This window comes from Daucus carota, chromosome 4 (assembly GCF_001625215.2).
Source record: "Daucus carota subsp. sativus chromosome 4, DH1 v3.0, whole genome shotgun sequence".
In the NCBI taxonomy this organism is placed as follows: domain Eukaryota; kingdom Viridiplantae; phylum Streptophyta; class Magnoliopsida; order Apiales; family Apiaceae; genus Daucus; species Daucus carota.
Window position 1 is genome coordinate 34,127,809 of NC_030384.2, and position 27,234 is coordinate 34,155,042.

General features: G+C 34.8%; 3 protein-coding genes across 4 annotated transcripts; all 3 read left to right on the forward strand.

Annotated features, from left to right (window-relative positions):
- Nucleotides 1-776: 776 nt before the first annotated feature.
- Nucleotides 777-11,782, forward strand: LOC108215874 (protein PSK SIMULATOR 1). Of its 2 annotated transcripts, none has more exons than XM_017388476.2 (13): nt 777-884; nt 1,888-2,266; nt 3,670-3,995; nt 4,156-4,248; nt 4,344-4,434; nt 5,019-5,112; nt 5,763-5,860; nt 6,128-6,200; nt 6,638-6,732; nt 9,083-9,199; nt 10,614-10,690; nt 10,925-10,969; nt 11,046-11,782. In XM_017388476.2, the coding sequence occupies exons 2-13, from the start codon at nt 1,943-1,945 to the stop codon at nt 11,563-11,565; spliced, it is 1,953 nt and encodes a 650-aa protein (XP_017243965.1). In that variant the 5' UTR covers nt 777-884; nt 1,888-1,942; the 3' UTR covers nt 11,566-11,782. The 2 variants fall into 2 exon arrangements, with proteins under 2 accessions (XP_017243965.1, XP_017243964.1); XM_017388475.2 differs by having other exon boundaries at nt 860-1,104.
- Nucleotides 11,783-12,705: 923 nt separating this feature from the next.
- Nucleotides 12,706-16,654, forward strand: LOC108217281 (sucrose transport protein). Its single transcript, XM_017390119.2, has 5 exons — nt 12,706-12,903; nt 14,213-15,456; nt 15,692-15,755; nt 15,844-15,887; nt 16,116-16,654. The coding sequence occupies exons 2-5, from the start codon at nt 14,227-14,229 to the stop codon at nt 16,290-16,292; spliced, it is 1,515 nt and encodes a 504-aa protein (XP_017245608.2). The 5' UTR covers nt 12,706-12,903; nt 14,213-14,226; the 3' UTR covers nt 16,293-16,654.
- Nucleotides 16,655-18,408: 1,754 nt separating this feature from the next.
- Nucleotides 18,409-26,651, forward strand: LOC108219253 (uncharacterized). Its single transcript, XM_017392588.2, has 14 exons — nt 18,409-18,879; nt 19,241-19,330; nt 19,563-19,624; nt 20,092-20,192; nt 21,105-21,194; nt 21,506-21,628; nt 22,254-22,331; nt 22,830-22,915; nt 23,567-23,615; nt 25,103-25,159; nt 25,263-25,393; nt 25,495-25,578; nt 25,902-25,971; nt 26,247-26,651. Exons 1-14 carry the CDS (start codon nt 18,623-18,625, stop codon nt 26,379-26,381), a joined length of 1,413 nt encoding a protein of 470 aa, XP_017248077.1. The 5' UTR covers nt 18,409-18,622; the 3' UTR covers nt 26,382-26,651.
- Nucleotides 26,652-27,234: the final 583 nt, after the last annotated feature.

Genomic DNA, 27,234 nt, shown 5'->3' on the forward strand with positions numbered 1-27,234 from the left:
AAGCTGATGAGATTATAATCTCTATAATATAGATAAATAGAATAATAATCAGGAGATTACAATCCCCCAAACAAACTTGGCGAAAATTGTAGCATATGTTTTAAAATCTGAATTGAATACATCTTCATTTTATGAATAAAAAATATTTAAAGATTTGAATTAAATACACCACTTAAGATTTGGGCAAAGTAAAAATGAAATGTTGGAGTGAGACATTAGTAATTTATATTCTCTTCGTCTCTTAATACTTTCTTGTTTGCCTATCTTTAATTTCATATTAGTATTAAATATAAAAACTTCACCATATTAAAGTATTTATAAATACGAATCCAATAAAATCACTCATGATTATATTTAATCTAATAAATTAAACGTAAATTAATAATTTGTCCCACGAGAAAATTAATGGGCACTGAGGGTGTAACTATTTACTCCCTCCATTCCAATTTAGATGAGTTTTTTGCTCATTTCACACATATAAAGAATTATTAAATGCTTGTTTACTTTTCCATCTTTGCTCATATTTATTGTGTTGACTATAGTATTAGCTAGTTGTATATTGGAATAGTAAATATGAGAGGGTGTAGATGGAAAATGGTTGATAAATATGCATTGAAAAGAGCGAAGATCAACTATTTTGGGATATAAATTTTTCCCAAAAAGCTTATCTAATTTGGGATGGAAGCGAACATAAGTAATTGTCTAATTGATTACACAATTCAAAGTGTGAAACACGTCTACATACAAGTCACAACTCACAACTCACAAGTGGTAATAATAAATTTTTGCAGTAAAAAAGACAGCGAAGGCAAAGCTCCTACAAGTACAAGTAGGCCGGGGCCCTCAGTTTGGCTTACCTGGGGGCACTTTGTCAAACAATCCTCGTAAGCAATCTCTACTCAACTTAACTAGTCCACTTTACATTCATCAATCTTCCTCTTCTTCTCTTCTCTTCTCTTCTTCCCCATCACCATCAATATAATCATTATCATCATCATAATTATAATAATAATAATCCATCACCCTTTTCTCTCTACACCAACACCCACACAATCTACCCTTTCTTTCTTTATTAGATCCACCCCTCTCTTTTGCATTTTCTAGGCAAGTTTCTTCTCTTGTATTTTCTTCTTTTGTGCCTCCCCTTTAACTTTTATATTACTAATTTGCTAGAATGAAATATCCATTTGTTTATTATTTTGCACATTTTCTTTACTTGGGTACTGTTAGATTCAGCTTTGGTTTTTGTGTTCTTTTGTGATTTTGATACAGATACGATGATGGGTCCGAATCATTTTTTTTATATATGTTACTTGTAATTTTGTATGGGTTGTCTAATTGCGTATGATTTTGCTAGTGCTGAAATTTGTGTTTTTTTTTCTGTAACATTTTGTGTACTTGGGGTATTGAAAGAGTCATATTTGATTTGAGTGTTTTTTAGGTATGAATTTGATGCAAATATGATGATGGGAATTCTAATCGATAATTTTATCAGTGTTTTCTTTCTTTTGTTAAAGCTAGTTTTTTTGATAATCCTGAACTCTTTACTTGTTTATGTCACATTTTATATACCAGGGTACTGTTAGATTTAGTTTGGTTTTTCTAAATGGGATTTTAATGCAATTTTGATGATGGGTCTCAGTTAAATCTTCTTGAGATGCAGTTCCTTTGTTCCAACTTCTATATTTGTTTTGATTGTCTGATCACTTGATTTTTAGGTGCCTCAAGTTTGGGAATGCTTATTTAGTTTCAAGAACAATGTGATGGGTTTTTTTAAGGCCACATCATTATTAATGAAATGCAACTGTCTTTGGACTAGTTATACTAATGATGTGAATTTGATTTATTGACTCTTATTAACGCTCTTCGGCATTTTTTAATTTACAGGTTTTTATGGAAAATTTGAACTTGAACAGAAATTTGCATTGCGAGTGTTGATATAATGGGCGGAATCTGCTCGAGGAGATCCACTGAAGATCATCCTTCAGTTGGGGGTTTTCCTAATGTTAATGCCCGTTTTAGCTATGGTTCTGGGATGGTTTATCAATCCCGTGGAATGCCAGTGCAAGAAAATAACAATGCGGATCCTTCACCAGTTAGCGAAAGCACTAATAAGCAACTAAGAGATCCTTTTTCATTCCCTGATGTACATGCTATTCACTTGGGGATGAATGGTGATGATATTGACGACGGAATACCTCGCCTGTCTAGGGCTTTATCAAATAGATCTAGAACAACAATGTCGAAGCAGATTGCGGTTGCAAAGGTATGTACTTGGGGTTTGTCCTAGTATACTATGCTATTCTTTAACTTGTTTTTTATATTAATTCTTGCAATTTGCACCTGGATGTAATGTTATAGATGAGGAGTATCCTTTTGTGTGGAAACTGTAGATCTTGGGCGCAAATAGTGTTCTACTATGACCCTTTTCCTGAAATATTATATGCTTCCAAGTCCGCTATATTAAGAATCTATTTGAAATACTTGCAGTATTTGGGATGACGTGATATACTCAAACTTCCTTTGTATACAACGATGTGGGTCATATGGGGAAGACCAGTTTTACTCTTTAATTACCAGAAAAGATCAAACAACAGTTGTTTCTATCATTGAATCATCACTTGTCTGATGAACATGCACTTTCTTTTATAAATGCTCACTTTAATACTTAACATGATTGTTCATATTTGGCGGAATAACTTGCCTTTCTGATCTCTTATACATGTTCCTTGATTCTCTTCCATAACTTACATTCAAGGGTTAAAAAGAGGTGATACACAACTAGCATTTGAGGTGCAATCATTGCAGTTATTCTCAAAGTTGAAGAATAAAAAAGTAGTAAAATGATGCGAGTTGTTTAGCACTTTTAGCTTAAACGAGGGAATAAAAGTAAAGTTACTTCACTTGGTTTTGAAGGGTTTAGGTATTTACCAGATCACACTCATATTATTTTTGTTTTACAAGGATTCACACTCCTGTTCTGTGCACTATTTTTTCTGTCTACAGATTGCCTCTTATAGTTGATGTGTAAATGTGCTTGCATATAGACAAAACCCTTCTTTAGTTATATATATTATTAAATGACCTAAACTTATCGGGTTTACGAACATTAAATCCAGACCTAAGAATCAAGAAAATTACAACACAATTATTGCTCCTGCGGTATTCCTAAGGTAGAAACTACAATTATTTTCTATGATTGTATTTTCAATTATCAAATGAAGGTCAAAAAAGTCTTTTGGCCTTTTATCAGTTTTAATTTAGGTGCAACTGGTAATTTTTGGTCCAACATGTTGTTTTGGGTGAAATGGGTCAATTTGGGTCATGAGAGTCAAACAGGTCAACTTGTTGGGTGACGTTGGTCAAACATGTCTAGGTTAGATTGATCTTTTTGTCCCATTAAATGTTGGCACAGGTTCGGGCTGACACCAATATTTTGATCTATATCAGGTTATCCGACAAGAGCCTGAACCTTGACCTGAAATTACTATCTCTGATATTTTGCTTTAAATTTTATGTGAACACGTCAGTGGAAAAGTTAATAGAGGAAACTAGGAAAGTAATTTAAACTGGTCTTTTGACTCCTCTTTTAGTTATTATTTGCTAAATTCAATAGCCTCAAATAAGTGCCGTGTATGTAATATTGTCATCATTTCAATTTTGTAACAGGTTTCAGAAGTGAGTTCAATTCTTGGCAGAGCAGGTACTGCTGGGCTGGGGAAGGCTGTCGAAGTTCTGGATACACTTGGTAGTAGTATGACAAGTTTAAACGTAAGCAGTGGCTTTGTATCGGGGACATCTATTAAGGGAAACAAAATTTCAATATTGTGTTTTGAAGTTGCAAATACAATAGTGAAGGGTGCAAATCTTATGCAATCTCTTTCAGTGGAAAGCATCAGATATCTGAAAGAGGAAGTTCTTCCCTCTGAGAGCGTGCAACAATTGATATCAAAAGATACAGAGGAACTGCTGAGAATCGCTGCAGCTGACAAAAGGTGGATAAGCCCAGAGTACTTATAATTGTTTTAACAAGAACTCACACATGCACACGAAAATTAGATTGCCGAAATGAATAGGTTGTACTTATTATTGATACCATTATCCTTATGCTACATGAACGGTGGGACGTTATTATCATTTTCTTTGTTGTATTAGAGATGAGCTGAAGGTCTTCTCCAGAGAGTTGGTCCGTTTTGGAAATCGCTGCAAAGATCCACAATGGCACAACTTGGACCGCTATTTCGAGAAGTAATTCTCATTGTGATTATTTGGGTTTATTATTCATTATTGCATGTTAAACAAAGACAAAAGTGTGCTGAATAACTGTAATTTCATATATGAAGGTTGGGATCGGAGCATACACCTCAAAAACAGTTAAAAGAAGAAGCGGAGAATGTGATGCAGCAGATGATGAGTTTAGTTCAGTATACCGCTGTAAGTTACAGATATTTCATTGCACACTTGTTCCCTAGCACCTGCACCTTTATTTCATAGAATTTAGGCATGCAATTGATTCTTACAATTTGAAGAGCACTTGCTAAATATTTTATAGGTACCAAATAGAATATTGCACTTTTTACAAAAGTCAAAACTCCCTATCATATTGTGGCTATGTGTCTTGGTGGTGGTGAGGGCTACCTATACATCTTATGTTACTATACCTTCCAAATGCAGTGCTCAGTATGGAGCTGCAAAACTGAGCACTGCAAAAATAACTAAAGACCAACCTTAAAATGAAAATACGAGAGGATTAAGTTAAAAAAGACTAGATTATGCAGTACAATTATTAGCTTAATTTAATTAAAAGAGTATTTGCGACGTATAAGATTGGTTTGGCTGTCAGCATAGATGTTATAGTTGTTACTAAGTTTTTTTTGTTTAAACGAAGACATATAGTTTATAGCTTCTCTTTACATGTCCCAAGAAACATGAAGTAGAAACCATGTTGTGCTAAAATCGATGTGATGCAGACAACTAATGTTCAAAAATTAATTAGGGCTGAATGATATATGTTGCAGGAGTTATACCATGAGTTGCATGCTTTAGACAGGTTTGAACAAGATTATAAGCGTAAGCTTCAAGAAGTGGATAACCCAAGTATCTCTCCAAAAGGTATCCTATTCATAGTTTAATATTTGAGGAATGTTTTCTTGGAAATATTTTTTCATCCTACTATGAATAAAGATAGCTGATTCATTTCGTAAAATTTTAAATGTATCATGCCATGGTATATATATTACATCTGTATTTGTACAGTATTAATATGTGTGCCCAAACAAAATTTCTTCCCTCTGTTAAAATTACTTGTGGATTTGGCACTGTTTTGGGCATCATAAGAGTTTTTGGTGTTATTTATCTTGTGCCAGTTCTAATTGTTGATAAAAAAAATTTGTCTTCTATTATGGTTGGTTATGAGCTCGAAAGTAGGGACGGAGGCTTGTCCACTGCAATTTGGGAATTTTATCTTCTTTGATTCTCTTAATATTGTCTGCTTTGTCATGGTTTTCTCTACAGCATTCTAAGTATTACATATATTAACAAAGTTATTTTTTTATATTATTATTATTATCATTTTTAATTATTAATGGAAGTCAGTACCTTGTGAATTAGACCTATGATATAATCAAATTTTCACGACACACAATTGAAGTGTGTGTTTGGATCTTAACTTTCCTTGTTTGCCAACTGTTATATTTCAGTATAACTATCGATTTCATTGTTTATAATTCTTTAACGGAATGCTTGCACTTGTCCATCTCTAGGAGAGAGCCTTGCAATCCTAAAGGCAGAACTAAAAAGTCAAAAGAAGCATGTGAAAAGTCTGAAAAAGAAGTCACTCTGGTCCAAGATCCTGGAAGAGGTAGGAAGAATATAATTCTACACGTTATTTTTTGGTTGAGAAGGTTGTACCTACAAGCTCTTCCTCTGATATATATTGGGTGGCATTGCTGGTAAATATATATTCACAAACTAATTCCTACCATGCAGTTCAGAATGGTGCTCATTATGCATGTGAATGTTCTAAACTATCAGAGTTAGAACCGGAAAGATTGAGAAACTTAAATTATTATCATTTATTTTCATAATTGGACTGTACAAATTGATGAACTATTTTTGTGTTTACAAGGTGATGGAGAAACTCGTAGACATTGTACATTACTTGCATGCAGAGATCTCTGATGCTTTTGGCACTACTGCCGGTACTCATCTGAAACTTTGATGCCACACTTTTTTTTAGCACTTGCTACCATCATCCTAGGTTTCCTAGCGGGCGGAAATCATCCCTCCGCTTGTAAATAGATTGCCCTTTTTCTTTGTAAATCATTAATTTTTCAACTCTCACATATCCTGGAGATCAAAAACTAATATAACATGATAAGAAGTGGAGGATGAAGAAACCTCCCAGTTAGGAAAGTAAATTAATAGAACACATAACTAAAGGTTGATTAATAGTCATACTTGTGTTAATTGATTGGGTAGGATCAAGATGGAAAATTTACCTTAAGCATGTTTTTTTTTGGAAAGGGGTGGGGGGTGGGGGGTGGGGTGAGAGAATGTTTACAGATCCCTCATTCCATTTAATGTTGTCTTATTTGGCAATGTATATGAATATTAAATTCATCGGCAACTCATGCAGATGGCGATAGACCAGCCAAAAACAACCATCAGAGATTGGGACCAGCTGGACTTGCATTGCATTATGCCAATATTATCACCCAGATTGACACACTTGTAAGTTATCAACCAACTTTGCGTTTCTGATATCTAGCAAATTTTGTTGTGCACGAGTGTAGTTCTCATTATAAGATAATGATCCCCGTAGGGCTATTTAGTTGCTTGATAAATTTGGTACAGAGAAAGAAGACGTAGAGGAAGTAGAGCCTTACTCTGACGAGGTTATACACTTATGCTGCATAATGCAATAACCATGTTCACCACGTATATCTAGAAAGCAGGGGGTGAGGCAATTGAGTGACATACTGTGCAGGGTAGGTGCGCTGCATACAGGGTTTGCCACTCAACATATCCCCATATTTTGGTCAGGATTCGAGGGGGGTGCGCAAATTCTAGATCTCGTAATTTTCCACTTAAATTAAAAATGAGCAGAAACAAAGACCTTTAACAGGGCCTAATTACATAACATACTTCTTTTCTCTTCGTTTTTTCTTCAGTTGTGTGTTATCAGTTCTCCATCCCTGTTTTTTGTTCTCTGTTCGTTTAGTGGTTACAGTTGATGTAAGTGGTAAGTATATGTCTGTAATCTGTATGTGTGTGTGTGTGTGTGTGTGTGTGAGGTAACAGTTGATGATGTATGTATACTATAATTTTGACTGTAATATCCTTTTTATGTGAACTGAATCATTGACTATGCAAATAAGTTAAATTATTAATATAACCATGTGTAATAACTATGTCCACGTTGGAAAAAATTTCTATGGAGACCTCGGAGACCAGGCATATTCTGCAAACAAAACATTGTAAAATGTATTCTTTTTGTAATACATATTCTATAAAAATCAGTATTTCATTGAAAATCTTGGAAATTATGTATTTTTTGCAAGAAAAACATGTTTTTGTATAACTATATATGTCTGCAAGATTTTCAATATGTTGCTTGCCGAATATACATAATTTTTAAGATTTTTCCAATGAAATAGTGATATTCATAGAACATGATTTGTAAAACAATACGTTTTGCAATATTTTCCTTGCAAAACATACATGTTCTCCAAGGTCTCCAATAAAATAGTGGTCTCCATGTAACTTATAGGGCAATTTATGCGGTAATAACCAAATCGAAATACCGAATACCGACATACCGAATAAGCTCAAAAACCATAATTTTATATCATAACTCAACTCTTCGAGGCTGCATATCATACATGATTGTAAACATTAAAATTTCAATTTTCTAAATTACTTTACCGTCTCTTAAAATAAATGAAAAAGACAAAGCAAATATTATATATAACTGTAATAGATTTTAGAATAGTTATATATTTGAATTAGAGCAATAGGGTTCAGTTCAATAAAGTACCCTTAAATGGAGTACTGACCCAGAGTGCTATATGTTCAGTGTACTGAATATTGCATAACATCAGCAGAACATATTGACGTATAGTCTCTGGTCAGTAGTCAATTCAAGGGTACTCGACCAAAAATTTGCCAAGCAATGTGATATTAGTAGTATTATTAGTATTGTTTAAGGGAGTTGTAAGTTTTCCTGGTTATTTAAATCTTATGAACTGATATTAATAATGTTTTGGACAAGGCCCTGTAATTTTAATATTCTAGAAATGGTGTACAAATGGAATGGAAGCTCCCTGGCTGCCCTGATTTTAAAGACGATACCCAATAAACAAAATTATATTCTAGTTTGTCCCTCCGTTTAACTTTAACCATCAAATTTGACGGAAAAAGTTGTACAATGCAGCAAAAATATAGGTTTTGGAATGCAAACTGTTCCATTTTTAAAAATAATTCTACCAAAACATTTGAGCGATTTTCAAGGATTAGCATAAAGTATATCCCTCGCTTTCATTTACCAGAAGTCGAGTCTCTGAGCCTCACTAGAGGCAAATGAGTGCGTGAGTATTAAATTTGGTAATATGTCTTATTGGGAAAAGAAGGAATTAAAATGTTGTGAAAGGCCTAGCCTAGCATATAGTTACCGAAGGTCGTGGTTTGAGACTCAGTGGAGGCAATTGTGAGCGTGAGTATTTAAATTACTTGACCTAACGCGAAAAAGTTGATATATGCTATTAACGTTTTAGTTTCAATAATAGTACATGATTAAATTTATTGCCCAAAACTTAACCAACCAAGAATGTTCTTAATTAACTAATATGGATCTGTTATTAAAATGAGAAAGTACATTGCGGTTCTGCTGGATGCTATCTTTGTGGTCTAAACTTGGGAGGGAAAACGGGTACTGGTGTGTAGATATTAGTAATCAGACAGTTTCCTGATTGTTATAAAGAGTTTTAAAAGTTTGTCTGTTAAGAATAAAATTGTTTATTTTGGTTTATTTTTGACGATTCTGTGAAGTCCTTACTAAGAGCTCTGATCATAATATGCTCAGGTGACCAGATCAAGTTCTATTCCTCAGAATACAAGAGATGCTTTATATCATGGATTGCCACCTCGCATCAAATCTGCCTTGCGCTCTAAATTACGGTCATTTCACCACAAAGAAGAGGTACTGGTTCTTGTCCTAACTTATCATCTGTCCATCTTATCTCAGAATGGTTATTAAAACAGAACTTTCAAATATACAAAAATAACTTGGTTTGTACAAATATTTACCTTTAGTTAATTTATAGACAAGTACATGCCAGTTAGATTGCCAACCTAAGTAAATTCTTAAATGTGTATGTTTACTTCACGGCTGGTTTCCTTTCATATGACTGAAGCATATCATATTAAAAGAATTCAAGAAAAGAAACTATTTTTAAGAAACATGTAGGCACGGATAATTTTGGAAATTTAGTTTTATAACTAATTTTTTTCACAATTTTATTTAAATTGTATATATAGATTTCTTCAATATCTGTTAAGAATAAGATTTAGTCTATATTTTGCATAAGTGTTTGATCTTGAATAAAGGAAAAATTAGGTATAAGAAATTTCTAAAATTGTACTCCATCTATTTATTTTGTCCATGGTCAAAAATCCATTTATCCACCACATTATATGAATGTATAATTACAAATAATATGTATAATTTATAAATTTAAATGTGAAATTTTACCTAACTTGAAACTTGAGTTGCCATGTTTATGGATGTGAACAACTTTCTGGACAATTAGAATAATAATTTCGACCAATTTAAATGGGATGGGGGAACACTATAATGACATTTTAATTGAATAATATATAAGTTGCTAGTAAGTAATGACTACTTTGTGAATAGATTACATTAGCATACTTTACTTAATTAGAAAATAACCTTAGTATTAATTTCTTAAATTTCTTCACGCCTGCGTTGAGATGAAATAAACTGCCTACAATTCTTTTGGAATAATAGAATGTCTTTTTGAACATAAGCAATGCTAGGAGTTCCAAAATTGTTCTCAAATGCCGAGTGTCGCTTTTTAATTCATGGTGTCCATATGCATATATAAGGGGTCTCTTCATGTTTAAGACGCGCATCTCATTAGCATTTTGCACCCCGCCAGGGACCAGCATTTCCCTGTCCGCATCTGAAACCACAGCTAGTTTTTCATTTGTTACATTATATTCTGATTATATTTTTGAGGAGAAAAGGCAATAGTTTATGTTATTATCTTGAAGTATATAAGTTTATTAGAACAAATTTAACTAGTTATATGAGTTGGTGATCTAGGTGGCATCCATTTTATACTAACAAGAGTAATTTTTTAAAATAATATATGTTCTTTTGATTTTTTTTTTTTGCAGCTGGTTACCTAACTTGGTAGCAATGTTGATTTAGGTTAATATGAAAAAGAAGTGAATAGTTGAATAGTGTGTTTTGGTTATCAAGTCTTTGGATAATCAGCTAATCGTAGCAAATTCTCTTTCCTATTCTGCTATCATTAGTTGCACATTTATGTACTCATTTGACATGAAATTTCTCAACGCTGTTATTGCAGCTGACCGTCCCCTATATCAAAGCTGAAATGGAGAAAATTTTGCAGTGGCTCGTGCCCATGGCTACTAACACCTCAAAGTACATTTTCTTACTGAACTGTATTTTCTAGTCCTGTATGATCTTTTTAAGTGCCCCGTTCTAATGTTTGTTAAGCTTCCTTTACATCGGTAACAACTCATGCAGCACAACCGATTTTTGAATTTAGTTGATATACTTAATTTTTCATCAGTTCTTTTATCTGCTTCATATTTGTTATTATAACGTTGATTTGTGTTAAATTTTTGATGTAAATATGTTGTTCTGTGCTAACAGAGCTCATCATGGATTTGGTTGGGTCGGAGAATGGGCAAACACAGGGTTAGTCAAACAGAAGATGCTTATTTCGAGACATTTTATTGTCGTTATGTTTTTCTTAAATAATTGATTCTTTCAGGTCTGTGCTGAACAAGAAAGCTGCCGGTGAAATGGAATTGATCAGGATTGAAACACTCCACCATGCAGATAAGGACAAAACTGAACTATATATTCTTGATTTGGTTGTGTGGCTTCACCATCTTGTCTGCCAATCAAGGTCAGGCAACGGAGGAAACAGGTCCCCGTCCCCGGTTATATCACCGATTCGGTCCCCTAATCAGACAACAATCCAGTTAACACACCGGCCTAGCTCTCCATTACCTACCTTAACAATTGAAGATCAAAAAATGCTACGAGATGTTACTACCAGGAAACTAACTCCTGGAATAAGCAAGAGTCAGGAATTTGACACCGCAAAAACCAGGTTAGCCAAGTATCAAAGACTGAGTAAAAGTAGCAGTCACTCCCCTACCCATGAATATCCGAAAGATACCTTCCCAATCAAGCGCCCATCATCCCTTCCGATCATTAATTTCAACATCGACAAGATCAGAGCAATGGATGCTGTTGATCGGGTAGACAGTATTTGTAGCCTTTAAATGTTGATCAATAGAGTCCAGATCTTGCTGCCTGATAGTTGATTCTTCTAGTCATTTCAGAAAGAGGTACAGTGCAAGATCAAGAAAAAACTTTGCAGGGATTTTGTAGAAGTAGAAATAGTATCCCTCATGTACAGAAAGCCCCTTTTTTTTTGGATGATTGTAAGTCCTGTATTTTAAGTTTAATAAAACTAAAGGTATGGATTGTAGGATAATATGCGTGGTGCATCTCATTTTATTCCTTTCAATTGCTGTGGCTCAATTTACCACTTTTTTTAGGATAAGGCCCCAAATATCACTATCGGAGTAGATCGTCCCAAACATCGGTAGACCGTGTAGCGTTTAATCATCTTTCACTTCAATTCTTAATGCCTGATTGTCTAGCGTTTTGAAGTCTGAAACGCTATATCACATAGCGTTTTACTCTCTGAAATATCATATCGTATTACGTTTAGTAGGATTTCGCAGATCTTAACGTATCATGATTTTTCTTTCAAAAATCAATACGCTGAATTATTCGACATTAGTAAGTGATATTTTGGGTCTTTTCTCTCTAATGTTGGGACCGTTTGGGTAGCTTAAAAGAAGTGACTTCTTGCTTATAATAAAGAAGTGGAGCAAAATTGAGAAGTAAATAAGTTAATAAAGTGTTTGGAAAAGAAGCAGAAGCTATGAGAGAGAAGCTAGCATTCTCAGCTTCTTAAAAGTGCTTCTACTTCTTTACACAAACAAAAAAAAACAGAAGTCAGAAGCAGCCTCAACTTCTTATAAACAAACACCCCGTTGTGTTTTGGACATTATTTGTGTAAATTGTGTATTAAACACACACACAAACCCCCCTAACACTTAATGTTAAAAATTATTTTTGTGCAAAATAAATCTTATTTTGTTATAAAAAAAAAATGAATGAATCAAACGTGAGAGAAGAAATATACTTTACACTTGTAATAAATTAGTTAACAAACCAATGCAGCCGGTAAAACTACAAAGCATGCGCACTTCCACATAAACAGCAATATTTGCTGTTTGGACAATAATCTATGAATGAGGAGGGTGTCCGAAGAAAGAGAAGGACCTTAGAAGACCAAACTAACATACATTTACATTATATACACAATTAGCCATTGTCATACTTCTTCTTGAGATAACAAACTTGTAGGACTTATCAGTACCATAATTATAACACTTTCAGAGAGATCAGGAACTCGTACATCACACGTCCAAGAATAAAGATTTTCTTTAAAGGACTGACGTGAAGATTTTATTTTGATAGACGTTTATATGAAGAACGAACATTGAAGGACACATAAGGCAACCGGATCAATCGATCAAGACGAGGTAACTTTCTTTTTCTTCGAGGTTATTTGGTTGACAGGAAGTCGGAAACTTAACATGGTATAATTCATGAGTAAATCACAAACTGGTGGCTGTAGTTTCCCAAATTTTACAAAATGTTGGCTGGAGTTCAAAAATTACAGATTGGTGGTTGGACTTTACCTCCGCCTTTTAATGAGATGGCTGACGTCAGAGTCCATTAAATTTAGCCGTTAAGTCCAAAAAAAATAAAAAATAAAAAGGACAAAAGCGAGTTTTTAGAGGGCAAAAGTGTGTAATATATATATAAATATGTGTGTGTCTGTATTGTGTGTTGATTCTTTACTTTTGGGGAAGAGGGTATGCTAAACTTAGATTGGGCTTAAAGATGGACTTGAACAAAGTTGGATTTCCAGACCATTTTGCATCAGTTAGAAGAAAGGTAGTTTCTGGGTTTGGTTTAGGACTTGTTTCACTCATCTTCTTGAGTGTGTTTGTGTTCAATATTTCATTCAAGACTCCTTTTTTTAACCCAATTTTTCAAGGGTTGAATATTTTTGGTTCTAATTCTACTTCTATTACTCTGTCTTGGCCCTTCTCATCTTCTTCTGCTTATTCCAAGATTGTTAATGATACTGTTGTAACTCATGATAATGCTACTGTGGCCAAGATGCTTGATTCTGTAATTAAAGACCCTGTGGCTAATGTTTCTCAAATTGGTTTGAATGGGACTTTTGTTAGTGATAGTGTAAAAAGAGGTGATTTGGAGGGTGCCCATGTGGGAAATTCGTCTGATTTGGTTAAAGATGAGAGTTTTGGTGGTGATGGGAATGTGAATGTTGAGAAAAGTATTGAGGGGAAGGTGAGTGGGAGCTTAGTTGGTGAATCTGTTGGTTTAGCGGACGATTTGAGTTCCAGTGATGGAACTAGTTCGGTTAGTGGTGATGAATTGGTTGGTTCTGGAGAGGGTTTGAGGTTCAGGAATGGGACGAATTTGATAAGTGGTGGAGAAGAGATTCATAAGTTCTAAAACCTCTAAAAACCTGCTTTTGCCCTTTTTACTTATTATTTATTTTGGATTTAACGGCCAAATTTAACGGACTCTGACGGCACCCACCTTATTAAAAAGCGGAGGTAAACTCCAGCCACCAATATGTAGTTTTTGAACTCCGGCCAACATTTTGTAAAATTTGGGAAACTACAGCCACCACTTTGTCATTTACTCCTAATTCATTTTCGAATAATTTATCATTTCCGGAAGTTGCACTTCCTACTGCAGAATTAAAATTTGAACAACTTGTTCTGCATTTTGAACAACTGCACTTCAAATTAGGAACACACCTAAAAATGGTACAACTAGAAGAAGCTACAACTAGCTTTCATGGCGGCCCCGAAGACGAAGAGGAACCTACACCACTATGGAAGCTGATCCTCGTCGCAGCCATCGCCGCGGGTGTCCAGTTCGGCTGGGCACTTCAGCTGTCTCTCCTAACTCCTTACGTCCAGCTTCTCGGCATTCCACACACATGGTCCGCCTACATTTGGCTCTGCGGCCCCGTCTCCGGCATGCTAGTCCAACCAATCGTCGGTTACTACTCAGACCGCTGTACTTCAAAGTTCGGACGCAGACGTCCCTACATTATTGGCGGCGCATGCTTTGTAGCATGCGCCGTCGTTTTAATAGGCTTTGCGGCTGACATTGGCTATGCTGCCGGTGACAATTTGTCGAAGGAGTTGAAGCCTCGGGCTATAACGGTCTTCGTGGTCGGGTTTTGGATACTGGATGTTGCGAATAATATGTTGCAGGGGCCGTGTCGGGCCATGCTTGCGGATTTATGTAAGGATGATAAGGCTCGGATGAGGAGCTGTAATGTGTTTTTTTCGTTTTTTATGGCGGTTGGGAATATTTTGGGCTATGCTGCGGGATCTTACAAAAATTTGTACAAGATTTTTTCGTTCTCGAAGACTGATGCGTGTGATGTGTATTGCGCGAATTTGAAGTCGTGTTTTATAATAGCGATTATATTTTTGATGACTATGGTAGCTGTGGCGACAAGTTTAGTGGCAGAGAAGCCGATAACAGTTGATGAAATTGAAGACGATAGCTCGAAGGGTGGGATTCCGTTTTTTGGAGAAATATTTGGGGCGTTTAAGGATTTATCGAGGCCGATGTTGTTGTTACTGCTCGTGACGTGTTTGAATTGGATAGCGTGGGATCCGTTTCTGTTGTTTGATACGGATTGGATGGGGAAGGAAGTGTATGGGGGGACTCCGAATGAAGGGAAGGCTTACGACAGGGGAGTCCGGGAAGGATCACTGGGACTGATGCTTAATTCCGCGGTGTTGGGGTTAACATCGTTGGTGGTTGAGTTTACAATACACGGGGTTGGTGGTGTGAAGATCTTGTGGGGGGTTGTCAACTTTATTTTGACATTCGGGTTTGCTATGATGATGGTAGTGACTGAAGTTGCCTCGAATCAGCGAAAATATGGTCCTGATGGGGAACCTCTCACACCTTCGGCTGGGATCAGGGCCACTGCTCTTTTTATCTTTGCAATATTGGGGATACCTCTTTCGGTCAGTTCAGTTCCTTCAGGACACATTCACACACAAACACGCACCCTCTGAGGCCGTCTGCACTATGATATTTTAACCTGATTAACGGGAATGATAACAACATTTCAATACAAAACGTATTTAGGATCTCATTCTCATTCCCGTTAACCAGGTCAGAATCTCATGATCCAGAATTACACCTATATATACCAGTAAATTTTATGCTTATTATACTAACAACAATGTGTATAAACAGGTGACTTACAGCATTCCATTTGCTCTAGCGTCTATATTTTCTGCCGATTCTAAAGCAGGACAAGGTGAAATTAGCTCTAGTAGTACTTCTATTAGCTCATTAAAACTTCAATTAATTCAATTTCAACTTGATTAAAATGAATGTGTATACAGGTCTCTCCCTGGGGGTTCTCAATATCTCGATTTGTATACCACAGGTAAATTTGTATTCATTTCATTAAACTCAGCATTATTTCCGTATATTATAAAGTTGATGAGTGGTGATCTGGCATGTTGTGATAGAGGCACCATGTAAATTTTGTGGAAAACACTTAAAAATATTTTTAGAGGCAACACGTGTTCCCCGTGCCTCTTATCAGATCCGCCTCTGATTGTGATCTGGCATGCTGTGCCTGTGACACTGAAGTTGTTAAAAACGCATGCAGATCCTAGTTTCTGTGACGAGTGGACCAATAGACGAGGCATTTGGAGGCGGGAACTTGCCAATGTTCGCAGTGGGGATGGTTTGCGCATTAGTTAGCGGCATCTTGGCCATGGTTTTGATCCCCAAGCCTGAAGATAACGCAATTGATTTAACACTCACACCTGTGCGCCAGTACTGAAAGAGTATAAACCACACTGACGCGCAGTATATGGTTGCGTGATCATTAATATGTACGGATAGGAGACTGCAGCCGCCAAGAATTTTATACTTTGTGCTGGCCGGGTTCCTCAGAATAATTAGAATGCTTCGAGACATGAAAATGTATTACATTTCCAGGGCGCAGTGCAGAGCTGCGTGTTTTGTATCGAGAAGTGATTACCTATCTGCGATATGGCAAAATAATACTCGTAAATATAAAAGGTTAAACTCTGAATGCGGTCAGAATGAACGGGACCGACAGAGGATGATCTTTGTTTGTAAATGAAATAAGTTGTGTTAGGCATGAGTTTAAGTAATTTTTTAAAATTTTAATTTTCTTGTATGTCAGTTTGGTCATCAATGTTATGGTAAAATAAATTCTTGTTTTTATAAAAAAAATTGGATATAAATGTCCAAAATGTATTTCATATTCGTAATTTGACCAAAAACTAATGACTTATTCGTGATTTGATAAAAAACCTATTGATTTACCATTTCTTTATTGATCCTATTTAATGTTCTAAATTCACATTGATTTAAAAATTGTATTCAATTATAGGGGCATAAAGGAATTTGTTCGGCAGAAAAAATTGTTTTTTCTTAATAATTGTGTGAAAATATTAAACGGCTGTTAAATCATAACAAATCATAATAGAGGAGTAAAGTATTATATATACTTCGATCAAAAAAATTTGTAGGGATTAATCAGATTTCAGAAATCGAATCGATCGATCAAATTATAGAGAATTAATCGATTATATCAGAGATTCTTCTTCTTTTTTTTAACAGAAATAAGAGATTCTTAGAACACTTCTAATTTCAAAACTTTAAATAATAAATAATAAGTATTGGTTAGTACATTATTTGTTTTTAATCTCTACTCCCTCCGTCTCAAAATATATGTCACTTTAAATTTTTGCACGTAATTTAATGTGTAAATAAAATATAATTCTATAAATTATTTTTCAAATTTTTTTTTTCTGAATAAAAGTATAACATCCATATTTTTATTTAAAAAAAAAATTTGAAAAATAATATATAGACATATATTTTATTTGGACCTCAAATTACGTGAAAAAAAATCAAAGTGATGAGACGGAGGTAGTACAGTAAATTTTCTATAATGCACGTTATACATACATCATATATTTTGACAACAAAGGTCCAAACTAGGCCTGTCAATGGAGCGAAAATCCGATCCGACCCGAGGTCATTTTAGCGGATATGGATTTGATAAAAAAATATCCGATCCGAAATTCGATCCGATTAAAAAAATCCGATTATTAATGGACCGGATATGGATTTAGGGTGATCCGATCCGTTTATAACCCGATCCGGTTAATATATATATATATATATATATATATATATATATATATATATATATATATATATAAAGAAAGTGATTCTGAGTGACACTGTTCTTGTTTAATTGGATCAGTCTGGAGTTTGGACAAAATGATAAGGTACATGTTGCCTCTAGCTAGTTAGTTGTCTTGGATACTTGGTTTTGTTTTAGGACTCTGCTTGTCTGCTGTTATGATGCTGATATTTAGGTGTTTAAATACATAAAAGCACAGGCTTATTTTTATTTGAATTAACAGGTGTAACAAGGATATGGTACTGGTGTGGTTTCTCTTTGTGCTAAACATTGTGCTCTACATCTAGTCCTGGAGTGGAAGCTTGCTAATCCTTTTAAATTTTATTTATGAACAATTTAATTTGTAATTTGTTTTGAGACTTGGGATGTAATGTTTGACTTTGTAATTTAAATTTTAACATTGTTAGTTACTTGTTTTATTTGCATTTTAGATAATGTTAAAGCCATTTAAAAAATATATATTAGTAAGTAAATGGATTGGATATCCGATCCGAGATCCGTGATCCGAACGGATATGGATATGGATCGGCCTAAAAAAAATCCGGTCCCGATCCGATCCGAATCCGAATCCGATAAAATAAATGGATATGGATATGGATTGAGGTCGATCCGATCCAAACCCGATCCATTGACAGGCCTAGTCCAGACAGCCTTGTAGTCAAACAAAGCTTGTAGTCCTGTAATAATACTTAGCAAGTCCACAAAGCTCAGCGCCCGCCAGATTTCAACTGCTTCTGCTTTTGTCTTTCTATATTACACGTAGACACCCACCGCTACCCACACTTGACTCTCCGCCCCCTTACAAAATTCACCAAACTATTTGTTTTGTTTGCCTCACACTACTTCATAAACACACATCTCTTGCACTTTCTTTTCTGGGTTCTTGTTATTTTTCTTTTTCATCAAGAACCCAGAATTTAGTTTTCATAATGGAGGATTGTGCTGAATCAATTGAAGTGTCACAAATCAGTGGCTATAGACTTCTGTTTAAGGCCTTGACAGTTATACCTATAAGTCACTATGTGATCGGATTGTATTGTGTGTTTCTTGTGTTTTTGTACAATTTCTTGGAGTTGCATTTCTTTGAAGATCTTTTCTCTGGTGGGAGTGTTGTTAATCTTACTTATCATTCTGGGTCTGAGCTTTACCAGTCTGTTGTTTCCAAGTGCAAAATTCTTCACACCAGGTATGATTTGTTACTTGTTAATCACATTGTGTATGTGTTTGTTTGTTTGTGTGTGTGTGGGCATTGCCCAGTTGGGTTGTTTCAAAATGATGTTCCTGAGCTGCTTTTTAACTTTTAAGCAACTATTATTGTTAGTGATTAGCTCATGAGTGGCTTTCTTGTTCTGTTTACAATAATCATGGCTCACGAGCTCGCTTGGTGGAAATTGTATTGATACAAGTATAGTAATGGAATAATTCTTATATGAGTAACTGTTTAATACAAAAAATATGCCTAGGGTCAGATTCTTCGCACCAGGTATGATAGAATTGATAATGTGTGATTATATATAATTGAGCTTTACAAGTCCTTGATTAACCAGGTACTTATCAACCCCATGGCTTGCAAGTCCCCACTTTCATACTACACTTATAGAGCTTTTTGGGAGGCCTCCTGCTTTCACCTACAAAAGGTAATACTTCAGATTGTTCCACTGATATACTTGTGAATGTTATATTTTATTGGTTGGTATATTACATAAATTTAAATACTTGCACACCCTGCCCCCATGGAGGCTTGAAACCTGGACCTCCTACTACCAAGAGGAGAAGGGTATCTGCTAGACCAAGCCTTGAAGATCTGGTGCATGTTTCAAAGTGAAAGTTTCGTTAGCTTATATATTTAGTATGAATGGCTTTTTGCAGAGAATTATTTCATGCATCTGACGGTGGAACGATTGCATTGGATTGGTTAATGAGTTCAAGTGGTAATGCTAACCTTTTGATATGTTATAAATGACTTGTAAAGGCACCAGCACGCACTTGTAACATTGTTTCTTCTGTAGTTAGTGCATCCTTAACATAAACCATCATAGCCTTTTATCGACATTTCAGACTGGTAGCATTGTTAGCTAAACTCATTATTTGTCTTCATAATGGCATTGATCTGTTCTAGTGAATTCTGTAAATTTGTTCACTCCCTGATATTTGCATGTGTATAATGTATGCAGATAGCCTGGTAGAATATGCTAGGCGGGGTCCCAGTTAGATGTGTAAATACATTTATAAAAATATATGTAATGTGTATGAGAAAAGCAACCAACATTTCTTTGACTTCACCGCATCTCATTTTGGGGCACAATTACAAAACATGATTCTACCTCAAATATTGCAACTTTGCAAGCACAACAGCTTTTGTTTGGTCTCATTATTCCCATTTCCACTTATTATGCAGTCTTAGGAAGTCCTTCGGACGATGGTAATGTTATTCCAAAGAACAGTACAACTCCAATTGTAGTAGTGGTTCCCGGATTGACAAGTGATTCCTCTGCTGCTGTAAGTTGCCAATTAAGTTTAAAATATAATTATATATATGAAGTGGTACTGACGTAGTGAAAGAGATTATTGCTGTTAAGTTTCTCTCTTTATCAACCTAAAACTGGACTACCAGTATTAACCTCTCATAGACTACATGTGACTCGACAAATTCTACTTACAATAAGTTTGTGATGCTGGCAGCACGTGCGCTTGAATACACTTTCAGATTAACTTTCATGAGATGATAATATGAAACAGTGTTAGATGAGGTTCCCAAAGGATGTCTATGTATAGTCCAGTTTTTTGACAATGCCTTATTTGATAGTGTCTCTGTAATTGATATTTCCCATGTGTTCCAAGATATCTGCGATGGCGGGAGTTTTAAAAAGCTAAATATTCGTAAACAAATTACTGAAGAGGCGTGACATGGGAAATGACACATTGATAATATGAAACTAGCCAATAGCCACGCCTTAAGATGCAGCTTTTAATACATAATTATGAGCTTCATGTGATTATGAGATGTTTCCAAAAGGCACAGAAATGCTACTTTAGCTGTGATGTCAATGGATCTCTCTATTACTGCAGACTCATATTTCGAGTACATTTTACAATGTTCTGTCTTTTGTTACCTTGGTGGAAGTAGGTTACCTATATATTTTTATCTTTATTGGTAAGGTTTTGCTTAAAGTATGATGAACCTTGAGATGCTACTGTAAATGAGTGTGAGAGATTTATGCTGATTTCTCTATTACACCATCATAAAGGGTTTTGCTGTTAGATTAAAGTTGATGTAGTGATATTAGGAGAAACTAATTTTTAGCAACAGCACATTCATGAGAACTTAATCAGCTTCACTGTAATTTGGAATACTTGACTTATATTGTATGGGAGACATCTTCTTAGTTCTTTTTGCAACATTTATTGCAGTATGTTAAACTTTTTGCTTTCAAGATGGCAAAACATGGATGGAATGTCTTGGTGACCAATCATCGAGGAATGGGTGGTGTGTCATTCAGTGTAAGTCATTTTCAGTTCGCAGTTACAATTTCATCATCATGCACTTGAGGGGAAGGATATCAAAATTAAAAGTCACTATAGTTTTTCATTTTCTGTCTTTTGAAGGCATGATATTAATCACTAAATAATTAGCTTTATATTGCTCTCTTTGAAATGGCAGGATTGTCGAATTAACCTTTAATATCTTCTGCTTTTCACTTTATTCATTTAGGTGTAATAGGGCTGAATTATTAGATATTTTGTTCAAGTTACAGCTGCCTATAGTTTATCACAGCACTCAATTATATAGCATGTTTCATTATTTGATGCAGTCTGAACGCATTTATAATGCTGGATGGACAATGGATATAAGAGACATCAATAACCATCTTCGGGAAGAATACCCTGATGCTCCTTTATATCTCGTTGGACTTAGTATCGGTGCAAACATTGTGGTACGTTTAAGTGTTTTTTTTTTTGTTGTTGTTATTTGTATGATTACAATCATTGCTGGCCCGATCTTATAAGTTGGTCCTTTATGAACTTATCTCCTTTGGTTCTGAAAGGTTTTTTGATGAAAGTAAATATTTCCACTATGCTTTGGTTTTACTACCAACTTTGACTTTAAGTACATGAACTCTTTTGAAGAAAAAATAGAAAGTGAGCATCTTGGTGTCTGTGTTCGGCAATTGAAAATAAATATATAATCCAGGACACATTTTTGTATTATTTTTGAGTTAAATCTTTTCTTTTTAGTGCAAGTAATAAGTGATAACAAAGAAAGACACTCTTTCTACTTTGGCATCATTTCCTTCCTATTCATGGTAGCTTCTTGAAGCTAAGCATATTAGCATAGGTATAGATCTACTTCTTCTTTTTTCAAAATTTTAATGTCAGGGTATAAATGGATCTATATCTATATTTTGCTTGAATAGACTAATTTCAGTTCATAAATGATTAGCTCAAATGCATCAAAACTCCCATTAGAACAGTGGCTTATTACAGTAGTTTGATTGTAATCAGTTTTAAAGTATTTGTATATGATTTGTTATATGCATACCAATCGGTTGTATTCATCAGGGGAAGTATCTTGGAGAAGATGGTGACAGGGTTCCTGTTGCTGGTGCTGCTGTTATATGCTCTCCGTGGGACCTTTTGGTTAGTCGTAATTGCAAATGAAAACAATTTGTTAATGGTTTTGGTAGTGGCAGTAGGCTAGCCTGGTAATTTGTAATCGTAGCAAGATCCTGCACCTACACATTTTCCAAACTAAATATGCTTTTAGGTTAGCAATAGCTTCCAGTCACCTCTTCACTTGAGCACATGTTAGTAGCACTGGTACATCTACAGTTAAAATATATGGGCTGTTATACTGAATTAAACTGATTTGAAAAAGCAAAACAAAATTGAAGCATTATGAGCTAGTGAGAAAACTGAAAAGGATATCTGATATATTCATGAGATGGTGACTTCTTCTATCTGAATGATATCAGTAAGACGATTTTTGATTTCTACACCTTTGAAGTTGGTGTATTAAAGAAATATTTGTGTGACATAACAAATTTGGCAGACTTACTTTTCCCTGCTTTGTTCTGTCCTAGTATTTGTACTTATCGGCAAAAAACAATTATTTATTACACTTTTTTTTTTGTTCAGATTGGTTCCAGATTCATAAAACGAAGACTTGTACAAAGGTTTTATGACAGAGTTCTTGCTATTGGTCTTCAAGGTTATGCTATGCTGTATGTCTTCGATACCCTCAATTTTAATAAATTTCATGCAATTACTTCTTGCCATGCAGCTACTAATACTTTCAAGTTTTTAAGGAAGGTTTTCTACATTCTGTCAGCACTAGCCTATACCCGTGCAATACACTGATCATTATGAATTCTTATTTGAGTAGTTATATAGTATATTTGCATATATATTTTTAAGAGGGAAGAGAGTTTCTAAAGTTTAATATATTGAACTTCTCGACTTTTTACTATTATGAAATAGTGACAACATTCTTAATAGATTTAGTTCTTGACTGAACTTTTATTAGCCAATATCTTACAGTTAAAAAATATATATTCTGTATTATTCAGTAGTTGTCCAGCAGAATCCTATAATATGTTGACCTCTTCCCTATTATGGTCCTTCTCTTTCCGCTGAGATGGCCCTCTTTTTTTTGTTCACCACGGCACAAAATTATGAAGAAGCTGGAATTTAGTTGATTACTTATTTAGCAATCTTTAGTTGGCTAAAAATTACATTTGTATATGAAGTTAGAGTTCTAAACATTTTATACTAATGACGACTATCAACAACATAACCCCCTTACTCTTATATTATATCGAATATAATAAACTTCGATTTTGTTAGAAAGCCTTACAGGTGGTTGCTTGTTTCAGGAATGAGGCCCATTTTACCAAATATGGTGATTGGGAAGGCATCTTAAAGGTTAGCTTCTTACGAGAACTTATGACATCATGATTATAGTGGACTATGCATATATGGTTTAACTTGCGTAAACTATCTGGAGATATAGCAATTGTAGTCATCTATACTCCCATTTTGGAAACTATTACATCCTCTAATGCAATCTCTCCCTCAAGTACAATTAGAAGATAGAAATCGGTTACACTCATTTCCATCTTTTCTTGCATGCTCAATCTTATCAATTGTTGAGCAAGTGTTTGAGAATTCAAGTTTTGCAGAAAGTAATAACTTCATAATTATTTGTATATGTATTAGTCCATCTAAACATCGGAATGAAGGATTACGCTGAACCTTTCCAGAATTTTGGTTTTATGTTTCATAATACAAATTTGGGTGTAGCATGTCTTTTTATACAAAAGCTATGTTTTTCTTTTTTCTTTTTCTATTGCGCCTCATATTTTAATCCGGAATCTAATTTGTGAGAGCCTCTATTATAATAGTAGTTGGTGTAATTAACAATTAAAAGTTGTACTTCATGCCAAAGCTTAATCTTGCCCTGACAGGCATGTTTCTTTTGTTTGAATTTGAATGCATTACTCAGTAAAAACAGAGATGAGGATATATGCAAAGATGCAAAACGTGAAGTTAGTTACTAAATTTCTTTGTGAATCTGAACAGCCTAATTTAAGGATCAGTTAAAAGTTATTGGCTTCTTCCTTTTGTAAGTTTTTGGTTACTGCTACCAAATTTAAGGACTTTTAAGAAGTTTATCCTCTAAAAAAACGGCTATTCACTTCTTCTCCATTTGGTTAGCGAATGGAATGAAATGAAAAAGTGCGAACAAAATTAATGGTAAAAAGAGGAGATAGGAGGAAGTGTGGAAAGAAAATGAAAGAGGACAAAATTTTGTTTATGATTCGTGAAAAAATTTAGTAGGATGGAGAATAGAGCACTCTTAAATTAATCTGAATTAAAATCATGTACCCATTTGCAAGTTTCATTTTTTTCCTTCCAATCCACCCCAACCAAGCACAGTGTCAGTACGTGGAGTTCATGAAAACAACAGTTGACTGACTGTGGATTAATTATATCAACATTTGTAGCCATTTTACTGGCGAAATTTGTATAGTGATCTTTCTCCAAGCCTCAACTTTCACCTTAAACGGGATCACATTCAATAACATCTATGATTATATGATGAGCCCAATTTGAAACCAGGTTAGCTAAAAACTGTGCTGCAAACATATAAAAATTTATTTATGAAGCAGTAGACCAGATACTTATGTTCTTCCTTTTAGCAATGCCCAGATCTATTATTTTATTTGCCTTACAGAAATAGAGGAAAATTGTTTGTCGTTTCTTTCAGCCATTGAAGCATTCCAGAAAATTGTTAATAAAATTGCAGTAAAAATCAAATGCTATAAAGTATTATTCTAAATAATTAAAATAGTCCACTTTTCATTACTGACCAATGTTTTGTGTTTGGTTGGTCCTTTATGCATCAAAAGGCGCGCACTATTCGGGATTTCGATAAATATGCCACTTGTGTTGCTACCAAAATCGAGGTGCATACCCCCTTTCTGTCATGCGCGTACACACGCACAGAAAATAATATACAAAGGCAGTCAATATTACTTTTCTTTCTTGATAACATTTTTCGTCATTTAGACTGTAGATACTTACTACAGATGGGCTAGTTCTGCTGGTTATGTGAAGGGAGTGGCAGTCCCACTGCTTTGTATTAGTTCTCTGGATGATCCAGTTTGTCCTGGGGAAGCCATTCCATGGGATGAATGCAGGTAAACACTCTGTGCTATAAATACAGAAAAGATATTTAGTTTTGCTATTTTCATCATCCCTTTGTTTTCATACCTGGTCTAATACCAATCTTTATGTGCAGAGCAAACAAAAATGTTGTCCTGGCTACAACCAAACATGGTGGCCATCTTGGTTATTTTGAGGGAATAACGGCATCTGGCCTGTGGTAATATATACTAGCACTCTCGTTACAATCCTGTCTAAGAAATAGAAATTCAGTGAGTAACATGTTGATGTCATTAAAATAGCAGTAAAATAAGTTTTGAATAATGTTTATATTCTTGATATGTGCTTGTCACTTGATTATATTACACATCTAAATTTTTTTAACTATTTAATGCTAATCTTTAGTTTATAAGAGAATTATTAGGGCAGACTTGCTTTCCTTACAATCATGGAAAAGATACTGTTCTTGATGTAGTCAAGTTCAGAACTTAACATATATTAATAACGCTTGTTGGGTTTTTAATCTGCAATATGTTTTTGCAGGTGGGTTCGTGCAGTTAACGAGTACTTTGATGTTCTACATTCTAGTCCTCTCACACATAAACAAAAGAAGGTTCTGTTCTTGACTATATACCTAAATCAGTTTTAAAACAAGATTAGAGGATATTGGCTAAAGCATACTAGAGTCTAACTAAAAGTAATCACCTTCGGGTCTTTCTCTGCTATATGCAAGTCAATGTCTGTCACCCTTATATCTGGCTTTAGGGATCAGTTTGAATTCTGTCTTCTGTGGGAATGGCCATACCTGAACTCTCTAGATTAATAATTTCTAGGTTTAAAAATGTCTTTCATGTACACTATATTCAATGTTTGTTGTTGTTTCTGCAGTCACAAAGTCCGGGACACTGTACCCCGGAGGAATCCCTGATAGACCAGAGTCCATATGTTACTGTCACAAATGGTATGGTTGCACCTGCCGAAGTTGACGATAATTTAACTGAAGCAGAAATTACTCAAAATTGAAGTACTTAGATGCATGATAACTTGTGTTTCCGTGCCAACTTTAGAAGCAGCAGCAAATTGATGCCGCTGATAGGCAGTCTACATTTTGTGCCCAGCGGAGGAAGGCAAGAAGTTCCTTGATATGTTAGCTTTCAGATGTTAAGAATTCATTGTCCTTTGTATAATAGATTAAGGGATCATGGATGAATAAAATGTAGCCCTCGAGAATTGAATATAGAAACAAGTTGATCTCACCAGTTCGTTAGTATAAATTAAAGGAGCTCTTACTAACGATGTCAGAATACAATATTAATAACGTAATACAGTATATGATCCTCTCAGGTCCTCACTCAGATACTGGTTGTTAATCCTTCTCAAGCCCTCAGGTCGTTAATCCTTTTCTTAATATTTGAAATTTTAGGAGAAGCAATCAGTTAACGTGATATTAGATTTCTGGCGAGAGACTGGAATAAGACTCATGCCACTGTCAATATTTCATAATTACTGGAGGTAATTGCATATCGCACCTCTTAAGTATCGTTCAAAAATGATATGGTACCTATACTTTGGGAAACTCAACTCGCACCCCTTATCTTTATAGTTTAAACCCGAGATGCACCCCTTTGCCGTTAACTCTGTTAACTCTTTGCACTTCCGCTAAAATACTCATCCGTCTCAATTTACATGTCCTTTCTGATTTTTGAGAAGTCAAATTGACTAATTTTTTACCAACTATTAAAAATATTTATTTATTATTTTATAAAATAGAAAGTTACATATTAAAATAGACTGATTTTTGTTTAAAAAAATATCATAAAAATGTAAATCTAGTATGTTTTAATAGAGGTAAATAATAGTGGGCCCGAATTGCAAT

What these genes read in the sequence shown, in the direction of transcription:
- LOC108215874 (XM_017388476.2), top strand. Translation starts at nt 1,943, where the DNA reads ATGGGCGGAATCTGCTCGAGGAGATCCACTGAAGATCATCCTTCAGTT. An exon ending in AGCAGATTGCGGTTGCAAAG is followed by an intron (nt 2,267 to 3,669) that starts GTATGTACTTGG and finishes ATTTTGTAACAG; the next exon opens with GTTTCAGAAGTGAGTTCAAT. An exon ending in ATCGCTGCAGCTGACAAAAG is followed by an intron (nt 3,996 to 4,155) that starts GTGGATAAGCCC and finishes TTGTTGTATTAG; the next exon opens with AGATGAGCTGAAGGTCTTCT.
- LOC108217281 (XM_017390119.2), top strand. Translation starts at nt 14,227, where the DNA reads ATGGTACAACTAGAAGAAGCTACAACTAGCTTTCATGGCGGCCCCGAA. An exon ending in CGATTCTAAAGCAGGACAAG is followed by an intron (nt 15,756 to 15,843) that starts GTGAAATTAGCT and finishes ATGTGTATACAG; the next exon opens with GTCTCTCCCTGGGGGTTCTC. An exon ending in TCTCGATTTGTATACCACAG is followed by an intron (nt 15,888 to 16,115) that starts GTAAATTTGTAT and finishes AAACGCATGCAG; the next exon opens with ATCCTAGTTTCTGTGACGAG.
- LOC108219253 (XM_017392588.2), top strand. Translation starts at nt 18,623, where the DNA reads ATGGAGGATTGTGCTGAATCAATTGAAGTGTCACAAATCAGTGGCTAT. An exon ending in TGCAAAATTCTTCACACCAG is followed by an intron (nt 18,880 to 19,240) that starts GTATGATTTGTT and finishes TTGATTAACCAG; the next exon opens with GTACTTATCAACCCCATGGC. An exon ending in ATAACGGCATCTGGCCTGTG is followed by an intron (nt 25,579 to 25,901) that starts GTAATATATACT and finishes ATGTTTTTGCAG; the next exon opens with GTGGGTTCGTGCAGTTAACG.